This window comes from Coregonus clupeaformis, chromosome 11, assembly GCF_020615455.1.
Source record: "Coregonus clupeaformis isolate EN_2021a chromosome 11, ASM2061545v1, whole genome shotgun sequence".
NCBI classification, from domain to species: Eukaryota; Metazoa; Chordata; class Actinopteri; order Salmoniformes; family Salmonidae; genus Coregonus; species Coregonus clupeaformis.
The window spans coordinates 39,441,463-39,462,240 of record NC_059202.1 but is presented as its reverse complement, the minus strand read 5'-3'; the positions used below and the strand labels follow the sequence as shown (position 1 = coordinate 39,462,240).

Below are 20,778 nucleotides of genomic sequence, written 5' to 3'. Positions count from 1 at the left end.
CTGAGCGCACCACCTTGGCAACACCGGAATGGAAACCCAACGCACCCTAATAACCTCCAGCGCACCTGCACCTCATCATCTCATCACCACCCCTATATAGCCCTGGACTGTTCAGTGTTGTGTTGTGTGTGATTCTTAGTGTCTTGTCGTGTACTTGCTCTTTGTTGTTCTCTTGCTCAGTGTTAAGTAAACCTGCGTCCTGCCTCTTCGTATCCTCAGTACTCGTCACAATAACTTTCTTCTGAAACTCGTCAGTCTATTCTTGTTCTGAGAAATGAAGGCTATTCTATTGGAGAAATTGCCAAGAAACTGAAGATCTCGTACAATACTGTGTACTACTCCCTTCACATAACAGCGCAAACTGGCTCTAACCAGAATAGAAAGAGGAGTGGGAGGCCCCGGTGCACAACTGAGCAAGAGGACAAATACATTAGAGTGTCTAGTTTGAGAAACAGGCGCCTCACAGGTCCTCAACTGGCACCTTCATTAAATAGTACCCGTAAAACACCAGTCTCAACGTCAACAGTGAAGAGGTGTCTCCGGGATGCTGACCTTCTAGGCAGAGTTGCAAAGAAAAAGCCATATCTCAGACTGCCCATCTTAATATTTTATTTTTATTGGCCAGTCTGAGACATTGCTCAGATATGACTGGAAACAAGTGTTTTAATAAAAAAACTTGACTGTAAATATTTGTACATACAATATTGTACATATTGTTGTATATATATTTTGCCCAATAAATATCATTAAATTATAATTGTCTTAGAAAAGGGCATGCCACTTTTGGTCAAGAGGAAGTATCTGGATCTGGACTTTATTGCCCTGTTGTATACTGGAGCAAAAATGATTCCAGCTTGGGCTCTTCAGGTTTGTTTAGAATACGTGAGATAGCAGGCTGATTGGGGCCATATCCTGGCTCTGCTGGTCCAGCCTGGCACTTCAAAAGGGACTTCTTCTGGCCAGTGGGGTCAACTAGAGTTCCTGGTCTGAAGGGCCCCCTGTCCAGTAAAAGGGGGTTGTATTGATGTGATGTTAGGGTCCATTCCTACATTATTGTTCATGACTTGGTGAAACTTCCTTCTGTAAGTCACCCTAGCTGGAAAATATCACAAATAATTTATTCATGATCATGAATGTCAGTGTTTTTTATTATAATGTTGGTAATAACGAGTAAATAATGACACCTCTTCAAATGATAAATAATACATTCAAAAACTCTTTAAAGTCTTTAAATGTGTCACTTTGTTTCCGATGAGGAATTATAGCCATTACTTTTTTATTATCTCTCAGTATAGGCAAATACATAATAATACTTGAATCAGCAAGCAGATTATCGTACCATGATTCTACAAAGATTTTATCTCATAAATATTCATAAAGAACTAAAGTAGCCTCATATAATTTTTTGGACCTTCGGAGATTGAACGAGTCTCCTACAAATGAACTATATCGCCAAGGCCAAGGTACAAGAAAATGTCATCTTCCAACAAGTGCAGTGTATAATATAGTAATATACCTTAAATTACCTTCATTAGCTTTATGCCATAAAGTCTGCTCACATATTATCCAGTATTAGGTCTGTTTATGAGATCAGCTGTTAGTGGAACTGACTGAGCTACTCTCCAGAGCTTCTGTACAGCTCTTTTGCGGAACTGTTGCAGCCATACATTCATTTAGCAGACGGTTTTATCCAAAGCCACATACAATAAGCGCATTTAACTGATGTAGGTAAAACAACCATAAAACATTTAGATACTGGAAGATCTATAATGAAGTTTGTCTGTACTGTCAGGTGTATTAAAATGGTGTGTTATGGAGTTGACTGAGTATTTTGTCCCCTTCCCAGGCCTGCCTACCAGGGATGCCCAGCTGTTCAGAGTTCACTGCTCCCAGTGTGTACCATCCCTCTGAGTTCACTGACTGGAGACGCATCACTCTGCCCCTGCCTCATAGAGCATGGTGGGTAACACACATTCTTTCATCCATACAGGTTGGTATACCCATTGACAGAATGCTTTACGAAAGTCTGAGTTGTGCACATTAATCTCAACTCTGAATTGGGCCCGCAGCGCACACACACAATATGAACGCTCAGATATTCACACACACCTCCCACTCCCCTCTCCCTGAGGGCACTCTGACCTACAACCCCCCATCTCATTTCCATCATGAAGGATGCCTGGCCACCTCTGGGTCGATTTTGGGTCACTATTGCAGGGAACCAGCCTGCTATGACTGCTCTGACTGTAACAAATAAACCTAACTGGGTGTGGTGGCTCCACGATCCATCACCATCACACATGCATGGCCATGCACTAAATACACATTAGGGGTCTAGGTGGGGGTGCACTTTCATTTCACAGACATAATGCACTGGTACTCATACACATACATGTTTGTATATAGTTACACAGGTGATGGAGCACCTCCATCACAGACTGTAAAGCAAAAACAAATATTGTATAGTATGGATGGATGCTATATTGATCTGTGTCACCTCCCCAGCCTCATTAGTGTTCTGGGGTTGTAAAAAAATTGGTGTTCAAGCAAATTATTTCTCCATTCGTGTTTTTAACAATCTGCCAATGCCCATTTCATCAACTGTTGGTATCCCTGCTCACGAAATGTATATCCTGGTCCTGATGTTTGGTTATGAGCTTTCCTAACAGTACATTCAGGATGGTTTGGTTCTCTTTGATGTGTCTGCTTGTTGTCTGTGTGTGCAGGTCCAGTGCCACTCGGTTCCGTTGGATCCAGAACTACTATAGAGAGCAGGATGAATGGGCTCTGGACGACATCTACATCGGACAGCAGTGCCCTCAGATGTGCCACGGACACGGATGGTGCGACCACGGACACTGCAGGTCAGTGAGGGCCAGTGTTGGGGAACTTTACTTTTAAAAGTAACGGTTACAACATTACTTCCATTAAAAGTAACTTGTTACCTTACAATGTTATTTAGTGTGGTAACTCAGTACATTACTTTTTGCATTACCAGAAACAGAAAACCCTGCCTTGCACATGTTGGTCATTCTTATGCCCAGTAGAGGGCGCACAGGGTTGGGAGTTTACATGTAACCCTTTATATGTGATCTGATTACCATTTTTTTTACTGGTCTGTTACGTTACCATACAGAAGATTGTAATCAGATTACAGATACTTTAGAAAAACGACATGATAACTTCTAGGATTACTTTGAAAGTATGGGCGGCAGGTAGCTTAGTGGTTAAGAGCATTGTGCCAGTAACGGAAAGGTTGCTGGTTCTAATCCCCGAGCCAACTAGGTGAAAAGTCTGTCGATGTGCCCTCGAGCAAGGCACTTAACCCTAATTGCTCCTGTAAGTCACTCTGGATAAGAGCGTCTGCTAAATGATGTAAATGTAATGTTGGTGAAAAAAAAAATATGACACCTTTCTGCTTTCTCAAAGACATTCAAATCAGCATTGAAAAAAGGTTTAAGTTTGTTCCGCCTGAGTCTGACCACAAGTCAGAGACCACTATGATGACACACCACCAAATGCGTTTGATGGATCACAGGAAAAGAGCAGTGTGGATGGCTGTTCACAAATGTATAGGTGCATTTTAACCCAATAATGGTTGAATTCGAGAAGTGTAAACTGCGAATCAATCATTGTTTTTGCGACCCGTGGACAGCCAGTGAAAAATGTGTTCTTGCAACAGCTGCTTAGTGCGGATCCCAGCCTATCCCTTACAAACAAAGATTGCAGTTTTGAACCTGCAGGAAAAGTGCAGTAACTGCAGTCGACTGTGGTATTTTGGATGCAGTCACTGCAGTTATACTGCACTCTAACTGCAGTTACACTGCAAAATTACTGCAGTAAAAAAAACGCTGTTAATGTGGACGCAGTATTTGCAGCATACTGCAGTTATACTGCACTCTAACTGCAGTTATACTACAGTGTACTGCAGTTAAACTGCACTCTGACTGCAAGGGATGTAATAAAAGTTTGAGGGAGTTCCTCCCTTCTAAACTACTATCTGGTATTGGGCTCCACATACTGTCAAAAGTAAGTTTAATTTAAGAAGACCAAGAGTGGGACTTGTTATTGCTCAATCTAATTAGTGCTGATTAACTAAAAAATCCATAGGCCTAACGGACACATGCTCAAACATGTGCACTTTTGATATACTTTAACAGCTGCACATTTTTGAGCTATCAACATGTCACCAACAAAAACTTAAACAATAGGGCTATAGCAAATGCAGCATATGGCATTCATTATTCACATGCAAATAGCACATTTCGGTAGTACTCAAGGCATGCCATTCCATGACAGCATCATTTCTTGTTCAACCATGTGTTGAAGCAATGGGCCCAATCAGTCCTCCATGACAATAAAAGCATAAACAACAGAGTTGGCTAATCTTTAGTTTCGGGATTATGTTCAGGTAAAACAATTTGACTAATCTCTATTAGTCAATATATAATCTATAAATTCTTCTTTAAAATCAAGCAGTATTTAATTAATTGGAATGATTGGAAATCTGACAGACTATAGCCTAATTGTGCTATTATATGTATTGAAGTAGAAATCAATGGGTTAGAAGCCTACATAACCCATAAAGTAAAATGCAACATCCATTTATCGCCAGCTATGTAAACTCTAACACTGATTTATCCTGCAATAGATGTCGTTCAATTGGTAATATTCATTTTAGTCTTCTTCTAATGCCTCTTAAGGGGAAAGTAATCTAAAAGTAACTGAAAGTAATCAGATTATGTTACTGAGTTTGGGTAATCCAAAAGTTACGTTGCTGATTACAATTTTGGACAGGTAACTAGTAACTGTAACAGAATACAATCAGAAAGTGACCTAAACAGCCATGACTGTGCCTTTGAATGGCTTACATAGCCTACCATCCGTAATCTATAACTCTGGGCTATACCAACTCAAGTAATAATTACAGACGCAATATCTCCTTTACAATTCTTTAATAAATAAATTATTGTCAAATTATTTACACATAAGTAGATACACATATAAAACCAACTGGGCACAGTAAAAGGAGAGCTCAAATACAAGGACAACTGGCTACCAATCTGTTTTACACACAGATACGAACTGGGCAGAGAGATATGAAAACATACAAGTTAACACGAGCGATAGCCCTTTCGAAATTGTTAAATACATATTGCACATGCTATTCATGAATCACAAACAGATGGTCTTATTACATGAAAGTTTAAGTTACAGGAGCGTAGTCTTTTCAAAGTTAACATGAGCAATAGCCCTTTTCAAAAGGAAAATGTATGTACATCATAACATTCATGACTCAAAGTCAAAATAAAACAGCTCACCTTCATTCACACCCTGGTTATTTATTTCACTGCATTCCTCCAAAGTAGCAATTATGCCGCAGGAAAAGAAAAGTCTCTCAAAACCTCTGTCTGAGAGCCTTAGGACAGAGTCTCAGGACGAGACTCCCAAGACTAAAAAGTCTCTCCACAGGCTCACTCATGGCCGTAACTACATGAGGGCACAGAGGTCCGGACCTCTGTAATTTTTTATAATTTGAAAAATAAAATAATACAAATATATATTTGTACACAATCAAGAAACTCAGTTATGGGTCAACATCTTAATATTGCTTCCAGTGTTGATCAAAGCTCAAAACGCTTATATTCTTGATCTGACTGAGTTCTAATCACGCCTGCCTCTGCGAACGAGTGGAATCATGAACAGTGGTTTGTTCGTTATGTTTGCCTGCGTTACCCAGATTTGCCTTTTTAGCAGCACATTCACCACTCTCTCAAATGGCTAACTCTGCCCTCTCGCGGCACAGGCAGAGGGCTTGGAACGTTAAACGGACTACCCCAGCTCAAAGTCGGCTCAAGTAGGCTGCTGACAGTCTGTTTACGAAATGCCGCACAAAAGGCAATTTTAAAACTGTCCCACGACTACTGCCGTGTCTACAGACATCCCCCAAACAAACAAAAACCGACTCTCGGATAATGAGTGCACTGGTAAATAGTCTCTTATAGATTTGTCAGTCAGTCAATGAATGCATGCAATAGGGGGCAGAGGAGAGAGAGCGAGAGAGAGGTTAGTACAGTGGTTCCCAAACCTGGGGTCGGGGCCCCACGTGGAGTCCCCTGACAAAATCTATACTAATCTTATCAAACAAGTTAGGAACAATTAAAATGTAAGATACAGTTTGTTTCAATATGAACATCTCCACATGGGCTATCTTCCCTATAGACCTACATTAAAATGCTATCAACATGCAAACAATACAGTTCTAAAAATGTCAAATGTTTTCGTTTATATCGGTGGTTGTTCGTTTTATCTCCATCGCCCACTGGAGTTTATAGGTTACCCACTACCCACCTTTGTTTTACCACTACATCACTGATATTAATACAGAATCGTAAATCATATTTGAATAATTCATGGAAATGTGATAATACGATCACCTGTGTGCTCCATTGATGTCTGTTTGTGTGGAGCTTGATTAGTAATGCCTAGGAATACAAATGTGATCGCTATGAAATTTGAGAAAATATATATGTATGTAGAGTTAATGATTTTATGCAATTCATCGATACAACTGACTGAACAGTTGCTGGTGCTACGTGTCAATGTGAATCATTTCTCATATTTCCCCACTTTCAGGGTTATAACATTACAATTGTATAGCTAATAGGCTATATGTTTGTAGATCGACTGAGGTGATAATGGCACGGGTCATTTTTGCTTGTTTTTGCACTTCTTTTTTATTGTATAGAAATGCATTAAATGAGCTTGGGGAAACCATTTATAACCCTTTATAATTTCTTATAATCTCCTCTCCCCAGGTGTGATGAAGGTTTCTCAGGTCCAGACTGCCTGGCCTCCTCTCCTCTTTCCTCCAGCGTCCTGTCAGACTTTGAGTCCCAGGATGGTCCGCTGGCCGTGTGGCAGGAAGTGATTGGTGGAGAGGTGGTAACACCTGACATGGGCTGTGGGGTGGTCTCCTCTGGGTCCTCGCTCTACTTCAGCAAGGTAGGATAACACAGTGACATCATACCCAGTGGGTAAAACTGGTTGCAATGTTGTCATTATGACGTCTTTTATAGCATTACATTTAAGTCATTTAGCGGACGCTCTTATCCAGAGCGACTTACAGTTAGTGAGTGCATACATTTTCATACTGGCCCCCAGTGGGAATCAAACCCACAACCCTGGCGTTGCAAGCGCAATGCTCTACCAACTGAGCTACACGGGACTAGGTTGTATACTGGTTGTATAAGAAAGTTAGCAACGAGGCAAAGACGTGGTTATCTGGTTATCTGACCAGATAACAACCATAAAACAACATTATTATTATTATTATTATTATTATGTGTGTGTGTAACAGGCCGGATTGAGGCAGCTGGTGAGCTATGACCTGGACACAGAGTGGGCAGAGTTTGTGCAGTTCTACCTGCGTGTGGGTGGAGACTGGGTAGGATGTAACAAGGCAGACAGCCGGGAGGAAGGAGTGATGCTGCAGTACAGTAATGACGGAGGAATCAGCTGGGGACTCATCGCTGAGATGTACTTCACCGACTTCACCAAGCCACGGTAAGGAGGGACAAGTTCCTCTCAAGGGTTCTTCCTTTTAGGCCACTGTGCTTGTGCGTGCTCTTGGGGGTCTAGGCCATGCAGGTTACTGGAAAGCACTTTGTGACTGGTGATGTAAAAAAGGTTTTATACATTTGATTGACTGACTGACTGACTGTCTGTCTGTCTGACTGACCGGCTGACTGACCGGCATACTGACTGACTGACCGTCTGACTGATCTCTCCTCCCCAGGTTTGTCCACTATGAGCGGCCTCTGGCCTCTAAGAGTACCTGATTTCTTGATTTATATTTTCTATCACCAGGTTTGTCCACTATGAGCTTCCACTGGCCTCTAAGACCCCGTGTACCCGGTTCAGATGGTGGCAGCCCCTACACTCTGGGGACGGCTACGACCAGTGGGCCATCGATGACATCATCATCTTGTCAGAGAGAGAGAAACACATCATCCCCATGGCCAACCCCACTATGCCACAGGTCAGTCTCTCATTGGTTGACAACCCCACGCTGCCACAGGTCAGGATTTCATTAGTTGATAACTGAAAATAACTGACAATCCTATTGGCTCACACTGAGACAAATGATATCAAAAGCCTTCTATACTTTGTGGCAATCTATTTTATTCTGGGATGTACTGGTCAATATAATCACAATGAAATACAGTATAAACATTTGAAATTGTATATAATACATGCCTGAATGTCTGAGCTCATTATGATGCCGATCGTCAGCTATTTGTCTACTGTTGCTCTAAGTTGCCTTATCAATAAGTTAAGGCAACTTATTGGCTGCAATGCAGCACCATCCTTAACATCCGCTCTCTCTCTCTGTTTGTAGAACTTCTATGAGAAGCCGGCGTTTGACTACCCTCTGAACCAGATGAGTGTGTGGCTAATGCTGGGCAATGAGGGTATGGAAAAGGAGAGGAACGGCAGCTTCTGTGCCCCCACCCCCTCTGCCATGGTGTTCGGGCGATCTGACGGAGACAGGGTGGCAGTGACCAGAGACCTGGTCCTAAGACCAGGGTACACACTGCAGTTTAAGGTATGTGTACGGTCTCTCTCTCTCTCTCTCTCGCTCTCTCTCTCTCTCTCTCTCTCTCTCTCTCTCTCTCTCTCTCTCTCTCTCTCTCTCTCTCTCTCTCTCTCTCTCTCTCTCTCTCTCTCTCTCTCTCTCTCTCTCTCTCTCTCTCTCTCTCTCTCTCTCTCTCTCTCTCTCTCCCTCTCTCTCTCTCTCTCCCTCTCTAGCTCTCTCTCCTTCTGTCTCTTTCTCTCAGGAAGTTTTAAGTTGACCTTCTAACCATTTAATATTTTACAGGGTTGTACTTAAGGCAATTACTTTTTTAAATGTTTTTTTATTTATTTGTATAATGTTTATTATTGACCCCAAAAAGAGGATCTAAAATTAAATTTCTCTCTCAATTAATTTCAATTCAAAGGGTCTTTATTGAATGGGAAACATATGTTTACATTGCCAAAGCAAGTGAAAAACAATTTTAAAAAAAGGTGAAATAAGCAATCAGAAATTTACATTTACATCATTTAGCAGACACTCTTATCAAGAGCGACTTACAAATTGGTGCATTCAACTTATGATAGCCAGTGGGACAACCACTTTTCTTTTATGGGGGGGGGGGGGAGGGGGGGTAGAATGATTACTTTTATACTATTCCAGGTATTCCTTAAAGAGGTAGGGTTTCAAGTGTCTCCAGAAGGTGGTCAGTGACTCCGCTGTCCTGGCGTCGTGGGGGAGCTTGTTCCACTATTGGGGTGCCAGAGCAGCGAATAGCTTTGACTGGGCTGAGGGGAACTGTGCTTCCGTAGAGGTAGGGGGGCTAGCAGGCCAGAGGTGGATGAACGTAGTGCCCTCGTTTGGATGTAGGGTCTGATCAGAGCCTGAATGTAAGGAGGTGTCGTTCCCCTCACAGCTCCGTAGGCAAGCTCCATGGTCTTGTAGTAGATGCAAGCCTCAACTGGAAGCCAGTGGAGTGTGCGGAGGAGCGGGGTGACATGAGAGAACAGAGGAAGAGAATGTAGAGAGGATGGAGTGAAAAGATGACAGGTCCGCAGGGAGTCTAGTTTTCCTCCATTTCCGCTCGGCTGCCCAGAGCCCTCTTCTGTGAGCTCGCAATGAGTCGTCAAGCCACGGAGCAGGAGGGGAGGACCGAGCCGGCCGGGAGGATAGGGGACATAGAAAGTCAAAAGATGCAGAAAGGGAGGAGAGTAGGGTTGAGGAGGCAGAATCAGGAGATCGGAGGGAGAAGGATTTAGCAGAGAGAAGAGATGATAGGATGGAAGAGGAGAGAGTAGCGGGAGAGAGAGAGCGAAGGTTGCGACGGCGCATTACCATCTGAGTAGGGGCAGAGTGAGTAGTGTTGGAGGAGAGCGAGAGAGAAAAGGATACAAAGTAGTGGTTGGAGACTTGGAGGGGAGTTGCAGTGAGATTAGTAGAAGAACAGCATCTAGTAAACAGTAAACATTACACACACTCTCTCTCTCTCTTTCTGTCTCTCTTTCTGTCCCTCTCCCCCCTTCCCATCATCCCCCCCTCCTCCTTCTTCAGTTGAACATCGGTTGTGAGTCCCAGTTTAGTGCATCGGCCTCAGTCCTGCTGCAGTACTCCCATGATGCTGGCCGTACCTGGGCGCTGGTGAAGGAGGGCTGTTACCTAGGATCCTCTGGGGTGGGCGGCTGTGAGGGCAGTGGGCGGGAGCTCATGGAACCCACCGTCTACGCCACGGGAGACTACGAACGCTGGACCAGAGTTACCATTGTCATTCCGCGTAACGTGGCCGCCAGGTAGGGGAATATTATGGGGTGGGGTCTTTGACACTGAGATCAATAACAAAGACACAATTACATGTACAAAAGACTGTGGGATGGTATAGGTTCATGTTCAGTTCATTCAATATTCAGTAATCAGCAGATGCTCTTATGCAGACTTACAGCAAGAGTGTAATAGTATGTTGTTATGATCCACTAAATGCCATTACTTTACTTTCTCTCTCTCTCTCTCTCTCTCTCTCTCTCTCTCTCTCTCTCTCTCTCTCTCTCTCTCTCTCTCTCTCTCTCTCTCTCTCTCTCTCTCTCTCTCTCTCTCTCTCTCTCTCTCTCTCTCTCTCTCTCTCTCTATCTCTCTCTCTCTCGCGTCCCCGCACACACTCTCCGCGTCAGTAAAACAAGGTTCCGGTGGTTCCAGGAGAGTAGTGTGTACAGGGACGCTCCAGCCTTTGCCCTAGATGGAGTCTACATCTCTGAGCCCTGCCCCAACCACTGTGGAGGACACGGAGACTGCATCTCTGGGGTCTGCTTTTGTGACATGGGATACACAGGTACTGAGGGAGGGAAGAGATAAGCGGAAAGAGAGACATAGGGAGAGAGAAAGAGAGAGAGCGTGGGGAGTGGGGAGTTCTAGCAGTTAAAGGGGAGTTCTAGCAGTTAAAGGGGCGTTCTAGCAGCTCTATAGTGAGAATGAAAAGGAGAGGGGTCTAAAAAAGGGGAGAGGGGTCTAAAAAAAAAAAAAATCACCTAATGATCAATTGTTAATCAACTTCATTTCTTGTGTGTACCCCAGTGGAGCAGGACAGCTGTGTGCCAGCGGTGGCCAGCCCCACAGAGCTGGCAGAGGGCTTTGAGAGCAAGCTGAGCCCGCTGTGGCAGACCCTGAGTGGGGGGCATATCGGAGGGGGCTGTGGCACCATCAGCAAGGGAAAGGCTCTGTACTTCAGCAGCTCTGGGAAGAGAGAGGCACGCACTGCACCTATGGATACGACCAACACACGGTCAGTATGATCACACTGCTGTATTAAATAGATTTGAAAGTATGCATACCTCACCTGACTTGTAGAGCAGCTTTAGGCAATTTATAGTGTGTCTAGACATTTGCTCTAAACCTCCAGCATTAACACATTTAATTGATTCAGCAAATTATATTCTACATCCACTTTCTCTGGTGATCTAACCCCTGTGTCTGTCTGTATGTCTGTGTCCCTGCAGGCTTGTGCAGTTCTACATCCGTATTGGAGGGAAGAATGTTGGCCCAACCTGCACCAGACCTCGCTCCCGCAACGAAGGTGATTCTCCATTTCCATCTCTACTGAAAACCTCCCATTCAAGCTCTGACCAAACTCAAGTTTGTAGACCTCAATAAGGCTCTCTTCTGTCCCTACGTGGTGGCTCTTTGACATTGCATGCACGCTGTTGCTGTTATAGGGATTTTCTGGCCTCATCCTCTCCTCCTCTTCCTGACCTCCCTTGTCTCCTCTTTTCCAGGAGTGATAGTCCAGTTCTCCACCAACAATGGGGTGCAGTGGCAGCTCCTACGTGAGCTGGACTTTGGTTCCTTCCTAGAGCCCCAGGTGGTCACCATCGAGCTGCCTCCACCCGCCAAGACTCCCTACACTGTGTTCCGCTGGTGGCAGCCACAGCAGGGTGAGGCCCCCAACCCCTACACGGCACACAGGGACACACCATACAGTCATTGAGCCATCCATACAGTACAGTACTTGCAGGGACCCATGTATAGAATGTATATAAAGCAGCGGCCACTTAGAGTGTATCTGTCAAAAAGGATGAGCCATTCTCTCTCTATCGCTATCTCACTCTTTGTCTGCTTTTCTCTCTCTACCTCACCTTTCTCTCTCCCCCACCACTCTCTCTCCCCTACCTCTCTCTCTACCCCACCTCTCTCTCTCCCCCACCTCTCTCTCTCCCCCACCTCTCTCTCCCCCAACTCTCTCTCTCCCCTACCTCTCTCTCCCCCCACCTCTCTCTCTCCCCCACCTCTCTCTCCCCCTTCTCTCTCTCTCCCTCACCTCTTTCTCTCCCCCCACCTCTCTCCCCCCACCTCTCTCTCTCCCCAACCTCTCTCTCTCCCCCCACCTCTCTCTCTACCTCACATCTCTCTCTCCCCCCACCTCTCTCTCTCCCACCTCTCTCTCTCCCCCACCTCTCTCTCTACCTCACCTCTCTCTCTCCCCCACCTCTCTCTCTCCCCCACCCCTCTCTCTACCCCACCTCTCTCTCTCCCCCTCTAGGTAAACACTCAGCCCAGTGGGCTCTGGATGATGTCCTGATCGGTATGAATGACAGCTCCAGGACTGGCTTCCATGATAAGTTTGATGGGACTTCTCCTCTGAGACACAACTGGTACCGCATCCAGGGGGGAGAGGTCACTGTAGACTGTCTGTCTCTGGACACAGCTCTGTCCTTCAACAGCGACGCCACTGACAGTGAGTTAAACTACAGTACACACAGACACACCGGGAAGGGGGAGAGGTCACAGTGGATTGTCTGTCTCTCGACACAGCCCTGTCTTTCAACTCTGATGCCACAGACAGTGAGTCCTACTACTGCACGCAGACACTACACCCCTTTCTTTAATCCGGGCCTCAATGATTTAGCCTACATGGGAGAACAGGAAACTAACAGTACTACTGCCGACCTTGAGACTGTTATTCACACCACACCATCAACATGACCTGGTCAACTACTACATAACAAACAACCCAGGTTGTATTGAATCAGCCATTTTGCCATTTACACAATACGGCTACTGAATTATTAATGGCATCAAACTTGATTTTACATCCTGGTTGTTATTTATGTGTGCATCAAGCTGTGAGCGGATTTACTTTGTGCAAATATTAAATTACATCCAGTCCCATCCATTACCCCAGACCTAGCAAGAGCAATTTTCCAAATTATCTATAAACATTACGCCCCAGCTAGACGGTACGGTATGCTCCTGGATGCATGAAGCACTGTTAAATGTGATGTGTATTACCATCAATGTGGTTTGTTTCACTACCATCTCAGACTGTGTGCAGGTTGTTACTAAAATATATTTTTAGATCAGTGCTCATAGTTTACCCAATACCCAAACCCAACTATTGTTTACCACTATATCTTTGTTGACCATGTGTGTCACTGTGCCGTCCAGTTCTCACAACGTAAAGATCCAGTTCTCACAACTCTAACCCATTAAGGCCCTATCTTGACCATGTGTGTCACTGTCTCGCTCCCTCCAGAGAAGCCTCGGTATGCAGAGAGCTGGGACTTTGAGGTGTCAGGCTCCTCCTTCCTGCAGTTTGAACTGTCCATGGGCTGCAGTAAGGCTGCCACCTCATCCCACGGTGTCAGGCTGGAGTACTCCACAGGTAACAAACTCTAATAACCGTCATGGATGAGCCTTTTAAATGATTATACGTCACAGGAAAAGAAAGAGAAAAGTGCAGTGCGTCTAGATCCAGGTGCTGGTTTTGGCGGGAACAGCTATTATTAGAAAACAACAGGCCAGCCGTTTCTAGTGTGCGGTTTTTATAATTTGCTTTTATTATATGTTTTTAAATGATTATACATGTTTATAAATATCTATTAATGCTCTATAAATGGTTATAAATTATCTAAATGCTTATGAATTGTAATGCTTATAAATGGTTAGACATTTTTTACAAATACTTTATGAATAGTTCATAAATGGTTACTAATATTTATACATGGAAGTTATTATAACCTATTACCACCCCACAGACTGCGGGCGCCACTGGGCCCTGCTCACCCCGGAGTGTGTTCCACCTGCCATCGGCTGTGCCGGCTACACCATGAGCTCAGTCTACACCGCTACACAGTACAATCGCTGGAGGAGGGTTACGGTGTACCTTCCCAGCGCTGCCAAGTATGTGTGTGTGGAGTGTGCGTGCATGTTTGTGCATGCTTGTGTGTGTATGCGTATATTATCAGTTTGATTAGCGGCCCATCAGAGCTTGTCTCTCTAAAAGTTATCCTTGTGATTGGAATGTTCCAGTCATATACAAAAGAATACTATTTAAGCATAGTAATATAGTAACACTTTATTTGAACTAGACACTTTATTTGAACTAGCCTTCATAACCCTTTATGATAATGCCATAAACATGTCATAAAGCTTCATGACATGTTTTATATTCTGTGGTTGTAGTTCTCCCAGGACTCGGTTCAGGTGGATCCAGCCCCACTTCATCCCTGGGGCGGACGGCTGGGCCCTGGACAACGTGCTGCTGGCCCCTGGCTGCCCCTGGATGTGCTCTGGACACGGACTCTGTGACAACGGACGCTGTGTGTAAGTTACACAAACACACACACACACACACACACACACACTGTCTCACAGTATTCAATGTTGAGCTCTGAACTTTTGCATGGAATTTAATGGAACTGTGTTATGATTTGATTATATTGGGGGGTATATATAACTACAGTACCAGTCAAAGGTTTGGACACACCTACTCATTCAGGGGTTTTTCTTTATTTTTACTATTTTCTACATTGTAGAATAATAGTGAAGACATCAAAACTATGAAACATAACACATATGGAATCATGTAGTAACCCAAAAAGTGTTGATGACAGCTTTGCACACTCTTGGCATTATCTCAACCAGCTTCACCTGGAATTCTTTTCCAACAGTCTTGAAGGAGTTCCCACATATGCTGAGCACTTGTTGGCTGCTTTTCCTTCACTCTGCAATCCAACTCATCCCAAACCATCTCAATTGGGTTGAAGTCGGGGGATTGTGGAGGCTAGGTCATCTGATGCAGCACTCTATCACTCTCCTTCTTGGTCAAATAGCCCTTACACAGCCTGGAGGTGTGTAGGGTCATTGTCCTGTTGAAAAACAAATGATGGTCCCACTAAGCCCAAACCAGATGGGATGGCGTATCGCTGTAGAATGCTGTGGTAGCCATGCTGGTTAAGTGTGCCTTGAATTCTAAATAAATCACAGACAGTGTCACCAGCAAAGCACCCCCACACCATAACACCTCCTCCTCCATACTTTATTGTGGGAACTACACATGCGGAGATCATCCGTTCACCCACATCGCGTCTTACAAAGACACGGCGGTTGGAACCAAAAATCTCCAATTTGGATTCCAGACAAAAGGACAAATGTCCACCGGTCTAATGTCCATTGCTTGTGTTTCTTGGCCCAAGCAGGTGTCTTCTTCTTATTGGTGTCCTTTAGTAGTGGTTTCTTTGCAGCAATTCGACCATGAAGGCCTGATTCACACAGTCCCCTCTGAACAGTTGATGTTGAGATGTGTCTGTGACTTGAACTCTGTGAAGCATTTATTTGGGCTGCAATTTCTGAGGTTGGTAACTCTAATGAACTTATCCTCTGCAGCAGAGGTAACTCTGGGTCTTCCATTCCTGTGGCGGTCCTCATGAGAGCCAGTTTCATCATAGTGCTTGATGGTTTTTGCGACTGCACTTGAAGAAACTTTCAAAGTTCTTAAAATATTTCGTATTGACTGACCTTCATGTCTGAAAGTAATGATGGACTGTCGTTTCTCTTGGCTTATTTGACCTGTTCTTGCCATAATATGGACTTGGTCTTTTACCCAATAGGGCTATCTTCTGTATACCCCCCTACCTTGTCACAAGACAACTGATTGGCTCAAACGCATTAAGAAGGAAAGAAATTCCACAAATTAACTTTTAAGAAGGCACAGCTGTTAATTGAAATACATTCCAGGTGACTACCCCATGAAGCTGGTTGAGAGAATGCCAAGAGTGTGCAAAGCTGTCATGAAGGCAAAGGGTGGCTATTTGAAGAATCTCAAATATAAAATATATTTTGATTTGTTTAACACTTTTTTGGTTACTACATGACTCCATATGTGTTATTTAATAGTTTTGATGTCTTCACTATTATTCTACAATGTAAAAAGTAGTACAAATCTCGAAAAACCCATGAATGTGTAGGTGTGTCCAAACTTTTGACTGGTAGTGTGTATATATATATATATATATATGTTCAGACATGGACATTTTTGTTCGGATACCAGTTTCCAAGACCCAGATTTAGTCTATCCCTGGACTAAAAGCCCTTTCAATGGATATGAAATAAACAGTCACCTCACCTGTGCACCCCCCTCCCCCCTCTCTCTAACAGTTGTGACCGTGGTTATGGCGGGGCCCACTGCGTGCCCCTGGCCCCCCTCCCCTCCATCCTGAGAGACGACTTCAACGAGAAACTGGCGGCGGAGCAGTGGCCCGAGGTGTACGGGGCTGAGAGGGGGACGCTCAGTGGGGAGCCCCTCAAATCTGGCACCGCACTCATCTTCAAAGGGGTAAGGGTTCTATTGTATAGTGCGCCCTATACTGTACACATACACACACATTGATGTGAAAAATGGGGACGTAAGAAAAAACTACTGGTAAAGGTCCTAGACCTAGAGAGAAGATAAAGATGCATGCATGCACACACACACAAACTCACACATTATCTGCCTAGCAGTCTTAGTAAATGTACTTTTTCATTGATTATATGATCTTGATTTCTCTTTCTGTTTTGATTTGTAGGATGGTCTGCGTATGTTGGTGTCTAGGGACATGGACTGCACCAGCACTCTCTACATCCAGTTCTCCTTCAAGTTCATCACTAAGGGTAGGTCTCAATTTCATATACATTCTGGCTCTATCTGCTTTCAGTTGTCATACCGCTTATGTCTGCAAAACTACTTTACATTTTTACTTAATTTACTTAATTAACTTAATTATTTTTACTTTTAACTACTTTTAATCTTTACTTTGTGTCAATGTTTTGTGGATATGTTATACTGTATGTTAACTGTATGCGGGTTGCGTTAACTCTATGTGTTCTGTTCCCAGGCGTACCAGAGCGGTCCCACTCGGTGCTACTTCAGTACTCTGTGAACGGGGGGATCAGTTGGCTGTTGTTAGATGAGTTTTACTTCCCTACCTCCACCGATACGCTGTTCCTCCACCTCCCTCTGCCCGCCAGCGCCCAGACCAACGCTACCCGCTTCAGGCTGTGGCAGCCCTACAACAGCGGTGAGTAGTGAACACACATAGTGAGGCTGTGGTCCATTTATCTACGTAAGAAGTGTGCGCTTGTACACTCCACTTCATGGATTTTAAAGGACTGGACTGGTGTAAGGAAATGGTGGAAACTTCATCCAATCCAAAGCTTTTAATGCAATGAGAGTGTACATTTTTGGGTGAAGAGTAGCGAATCGAATCACAACCAAAGACAAAGTGCAAATACACTCACACTTATACACACATCTCAAAATCATGACATACTGTATGAGAACACACTGTATGTTTGACTGGCTGTATGTGTCCTGTCCTATAGGTAAAAAAGAGGAGGTGTGGGTGATTGATGACCTGATCATCGATGGCAGCTCGCTCAACAACCCTCCTGTTATCTCTGACAGCTTCGAGGGCGGACCCCAGGACTACAACTGGCTCTTCTACCCAGGAGGCAACACTGGACTCTACTGCCCCTACCAGAAGAGTGGCCTGTGAGTAGACCTACTGGTTGTACAACCCTTTTGTGCACTGTGAATCCCCTGAACCTTCTACTGTACCTACAACCCTTAATCTCTGTGTGCCTCTGAGATGTAAATTCAACATACATGGGTCAATTCCACTTTAATTCAGTCAATTCAGGAAGTTAACTAACATTTTAGTTGACATATTCTTAAAGGCCCAGTGCAGTCAAAAAAATTGATTTTCCTGTGTTTTATATATATTTCCACACTATGAGGTTGGAATAATACTTTGAAATTGTGAAAATTATGATAATGCCCTTTTAGTGTAAGAGCTGCTTGAAAAGACAGCCTGAAATTTCAGCCTGTTTTTGTGGGATGTCATTTTGGCCTGACTGGTGACATCACCAGGCAGTAAATGAGAAAGAGTTCCAAACCTCTCTGCCAATAACAGCTACTTTTCAGTTTTCCCATCCCCACTCGGACGACTCCCAGACAGTCCTAGCAAAATTCTTGCTTGAGAAATTGCTCTTTGCTAAGAAGCTATTTTTGTTTATCTTTGGCCATTTTAATTGAAATCAATCACAGTAAGGTACTTAATTGTTACACAACATGCATTTAATCTTTAATGGAAAATGTCAGTTTAATTCCTGAATTTACTAAATTGAGTTGGACTTGACCCCAACCCTGCTGTAAAGGACTGCAGATAACAGACTGTCTACTATATGTGTGTGTACAGGGAAGAGGATGAGTCTGCCATGGTGTTTGTCTCCAGTGAGCTGGGAGAACATTCCATAACCACCAGAGACATCGATGTCAATGAAAACACCATCATACAGTTTGAGGTATAAACAGAAGAGAGAGAACCGACTGAAAGAAAACGAGTAAAGTAAAAGAGGAAAGAGAAAAGAGGAAAGAGGAAAAGAGGAAGGAGGAAAGAGGAAAGAGGAAAGAGGAAAGAGGAAAGAGGAAAGAGGAAAGAGGAACAGAGACAGAGAAATTAAGTTGGAAAGAAAAAGACTGAGGGAAAAGATAAGAGGATAAAGAATGAGAAAATGAATCCTAATATAAAAGTGGAGGGCAGAGCAAAGGGTTTTCATAATGATAATGACTGATTAATATGAATGATTAACATTAATAACAAGTTATTATAATTATTATTCTCTGTGATACAAATTGATGCAGGCTGTATAATGATCATAATTATGTTATAGTAATAATTCATCATATCATAATTATATGAACTGGAAAACATAAACAGAAGTATATTGAATATCTAGAGTTGTCTTGTTGAAGCAAGCACTAATACTAATAAGTCAGGAGTATTTAAAAAAAACTACAGTGATCTTGCTGAAGCAAGCACATTAATTAATATAATAAAATGTTTCTGTTGTGTTCTTCCAGATCAACATGAACGGCATAATGTTCATAATTATACTAGTAATACTTTATAATATAACAACTAAGAATTTGATTAATATTATGTTTATAATTTTAAAAAAATTTCCTGTTTATTTTTCCTATGTTGTGTTTCAGATGTGGTCATGATAATGATATCAACATAGTAATCATAATGTATTCATTTGTTCTCAGATCAACGTGGGCTGCACGGCAGATTCTTCCTCCTCTAACCCGGTGAGACTGGAGTTCTCCAGGGACTTTGGGGCTACATGGCATCTCCTGGTGCCCCTGTGTTCGGGGGGCCCCCAGCCCTCAGCCTTATGCTCCACAGAGCTGCACCCCGCCAGCATCTACTACCCTGGGACTACACAGGGCTGGAGGAGGGAGATCATCCACTTCGGCAAGCTGAGACTCTGCGGGTGAGAGACTGGAGGACATAGAAGAGAGCCTAACCAATATGAAAACCATCCCATTGAGACTTCTCAAATGGCCAGTTAGCATATACACTGAGTGTACCAAACATTAGGAACACCTTCCTAATATTAAGTTGAACAGCCTCAATTCATCGGGGCATGGGCTCTACATGGTGTCAAAAATATTCCACAGGGATGCTGGCCCATGTTGATTCCAATGCTTCCCACAGTTGTGTCAAGTAGGTTAGATGTCCTTTGGGTGGTGGACCACACACGGGAAAATGTTGAGCGTGAAAACCCCAGCAGCGTTGCAGTTCTTGACACACACAAACCGGTGCGCCTAGCACCTACTACCATACCCCATTCAAGGGTACTTAAATATTTTGTCTTGCCCATTCACCCTCTGAATGGCACACATACACAATCCATGTCTCAATTGTCTCAAGGCCTTAAAATATATTTTTAACCAACCTGTCTCCTCCCCTTTATCTACACTGATTGAAGTGCATTTAATAAGTGACATCAATAACGGATCATAGCTTTCACCTGGATTCACCTGGTCAGTCTATGTCACGGAAAGAGCAGGTGTTCCTAATGTTTTGTATACTCAGTGTATATATGGCTTTCTCTCCATCTCTCTCTTCTTCTTCATCTCCTTTTTCTTCTCTCTCCTCTCTCCTCTCAGATCCATCCGGTTCCGTTGGTACCAGGGCTTCTACTCCAGCGGTACATCCCCCCCTACCTGGGCTTTGGACAGTGTGTACATTGGCCCCCAGTGCCAGGACATGTGTAACGGACACGGGGCGTGTGTGAGGGGCACACACTGTGTGTGTGACTCAGGATACTCAGGACCAGACTGCTCCCAACCCGACACATCCAACTCTGATTTCCTCAAGGAAGACTTTGAAGGTAGGCAGTGGGTATAGAACTGGTAGATTTTGTATGGTTTCGGATGATAGTTACATTAACCCTGCCTGATCTTAACACTTACAATTACCCTAACCTTGCTGGTTGAATATACATTTCCTTGAATGTACAAGAAAACGCAAATGCCCGCACAAACACAGAGGGAGTATGTGCCAAAGTGTGTATGAATGTTTGTATGTGTGACTAGTAGACAGTCACTG

General features: G+C 43.7%; 1 protein-coding gene across 1 annotated transcript in view; it reads left to right on the top strand.

The window, feature by feature from the left end:
* Nucleotides 1-20,778, top strand: part of LOC121577098 (reelin-like) — a 248,718-nt gene that overhangs the window by 188,213 nt on the left and 39,727 nt on the right. Inside the window, 22 exon segments of the mRNA XM_041890873.2 lie at nucleotides 1,847-1,959; nucleotides 2,727-2,864; nucleotides 6,819-7,005; nucleotides 7,361-7,566; nucleotides 7,870-8,041; nucleotides 8,402-8,608; nucleotides 10,127-10,362; nucleotides 10,738-10,895; nucleotides 11,138-11,345; nucleotides 11,560-11,636; nucleotides 11,836-11,994; nucleotides 12,600-12,794; nucleotides 13,593-13,721; nucleotides 14,095-14,239; nucleotides 14,522-14,662; nucleotides 16,496-16,673; nucleotides 16,906-16,990; nucleotides 17,215-17,397; nucleotides 17,702-17,870; nucleotides 18,577-18,682; nucleotides 19,431-19,657; nucleotides 20,337-20,560. Of these exon segments, the coding sequence (XP_041746807.2) occupies nucleotides 1,847-1,959; nucleotides 2,727-2,864; nucleotides 6,819-7,005; nucleotides 7,361-7,566; nucleotides 7,870-8,041; nucleotides 8,402-8,608; nucleotides 10,127-10,362; nucleotides 10,738-10,895; nucleotides 11,138-11,345; nucleotides 11,560-11,636; nucleotides 11,836-11,994; nucleotides 12,600-12,794; nucleotides 13,593-13,721; nucleotides 14,095-14,239; nucleotides 14,522-14,662; nucleotides 16,496-16,673; nucleotides 16,906-16,990; nucleotides 17,215-17,397; nucleotides 17,702-17,870; nucleotides 18,577-18,682; nucleotides 19,431-19,657; nucleotides 20,337-20,560 (3,643 nt within the window).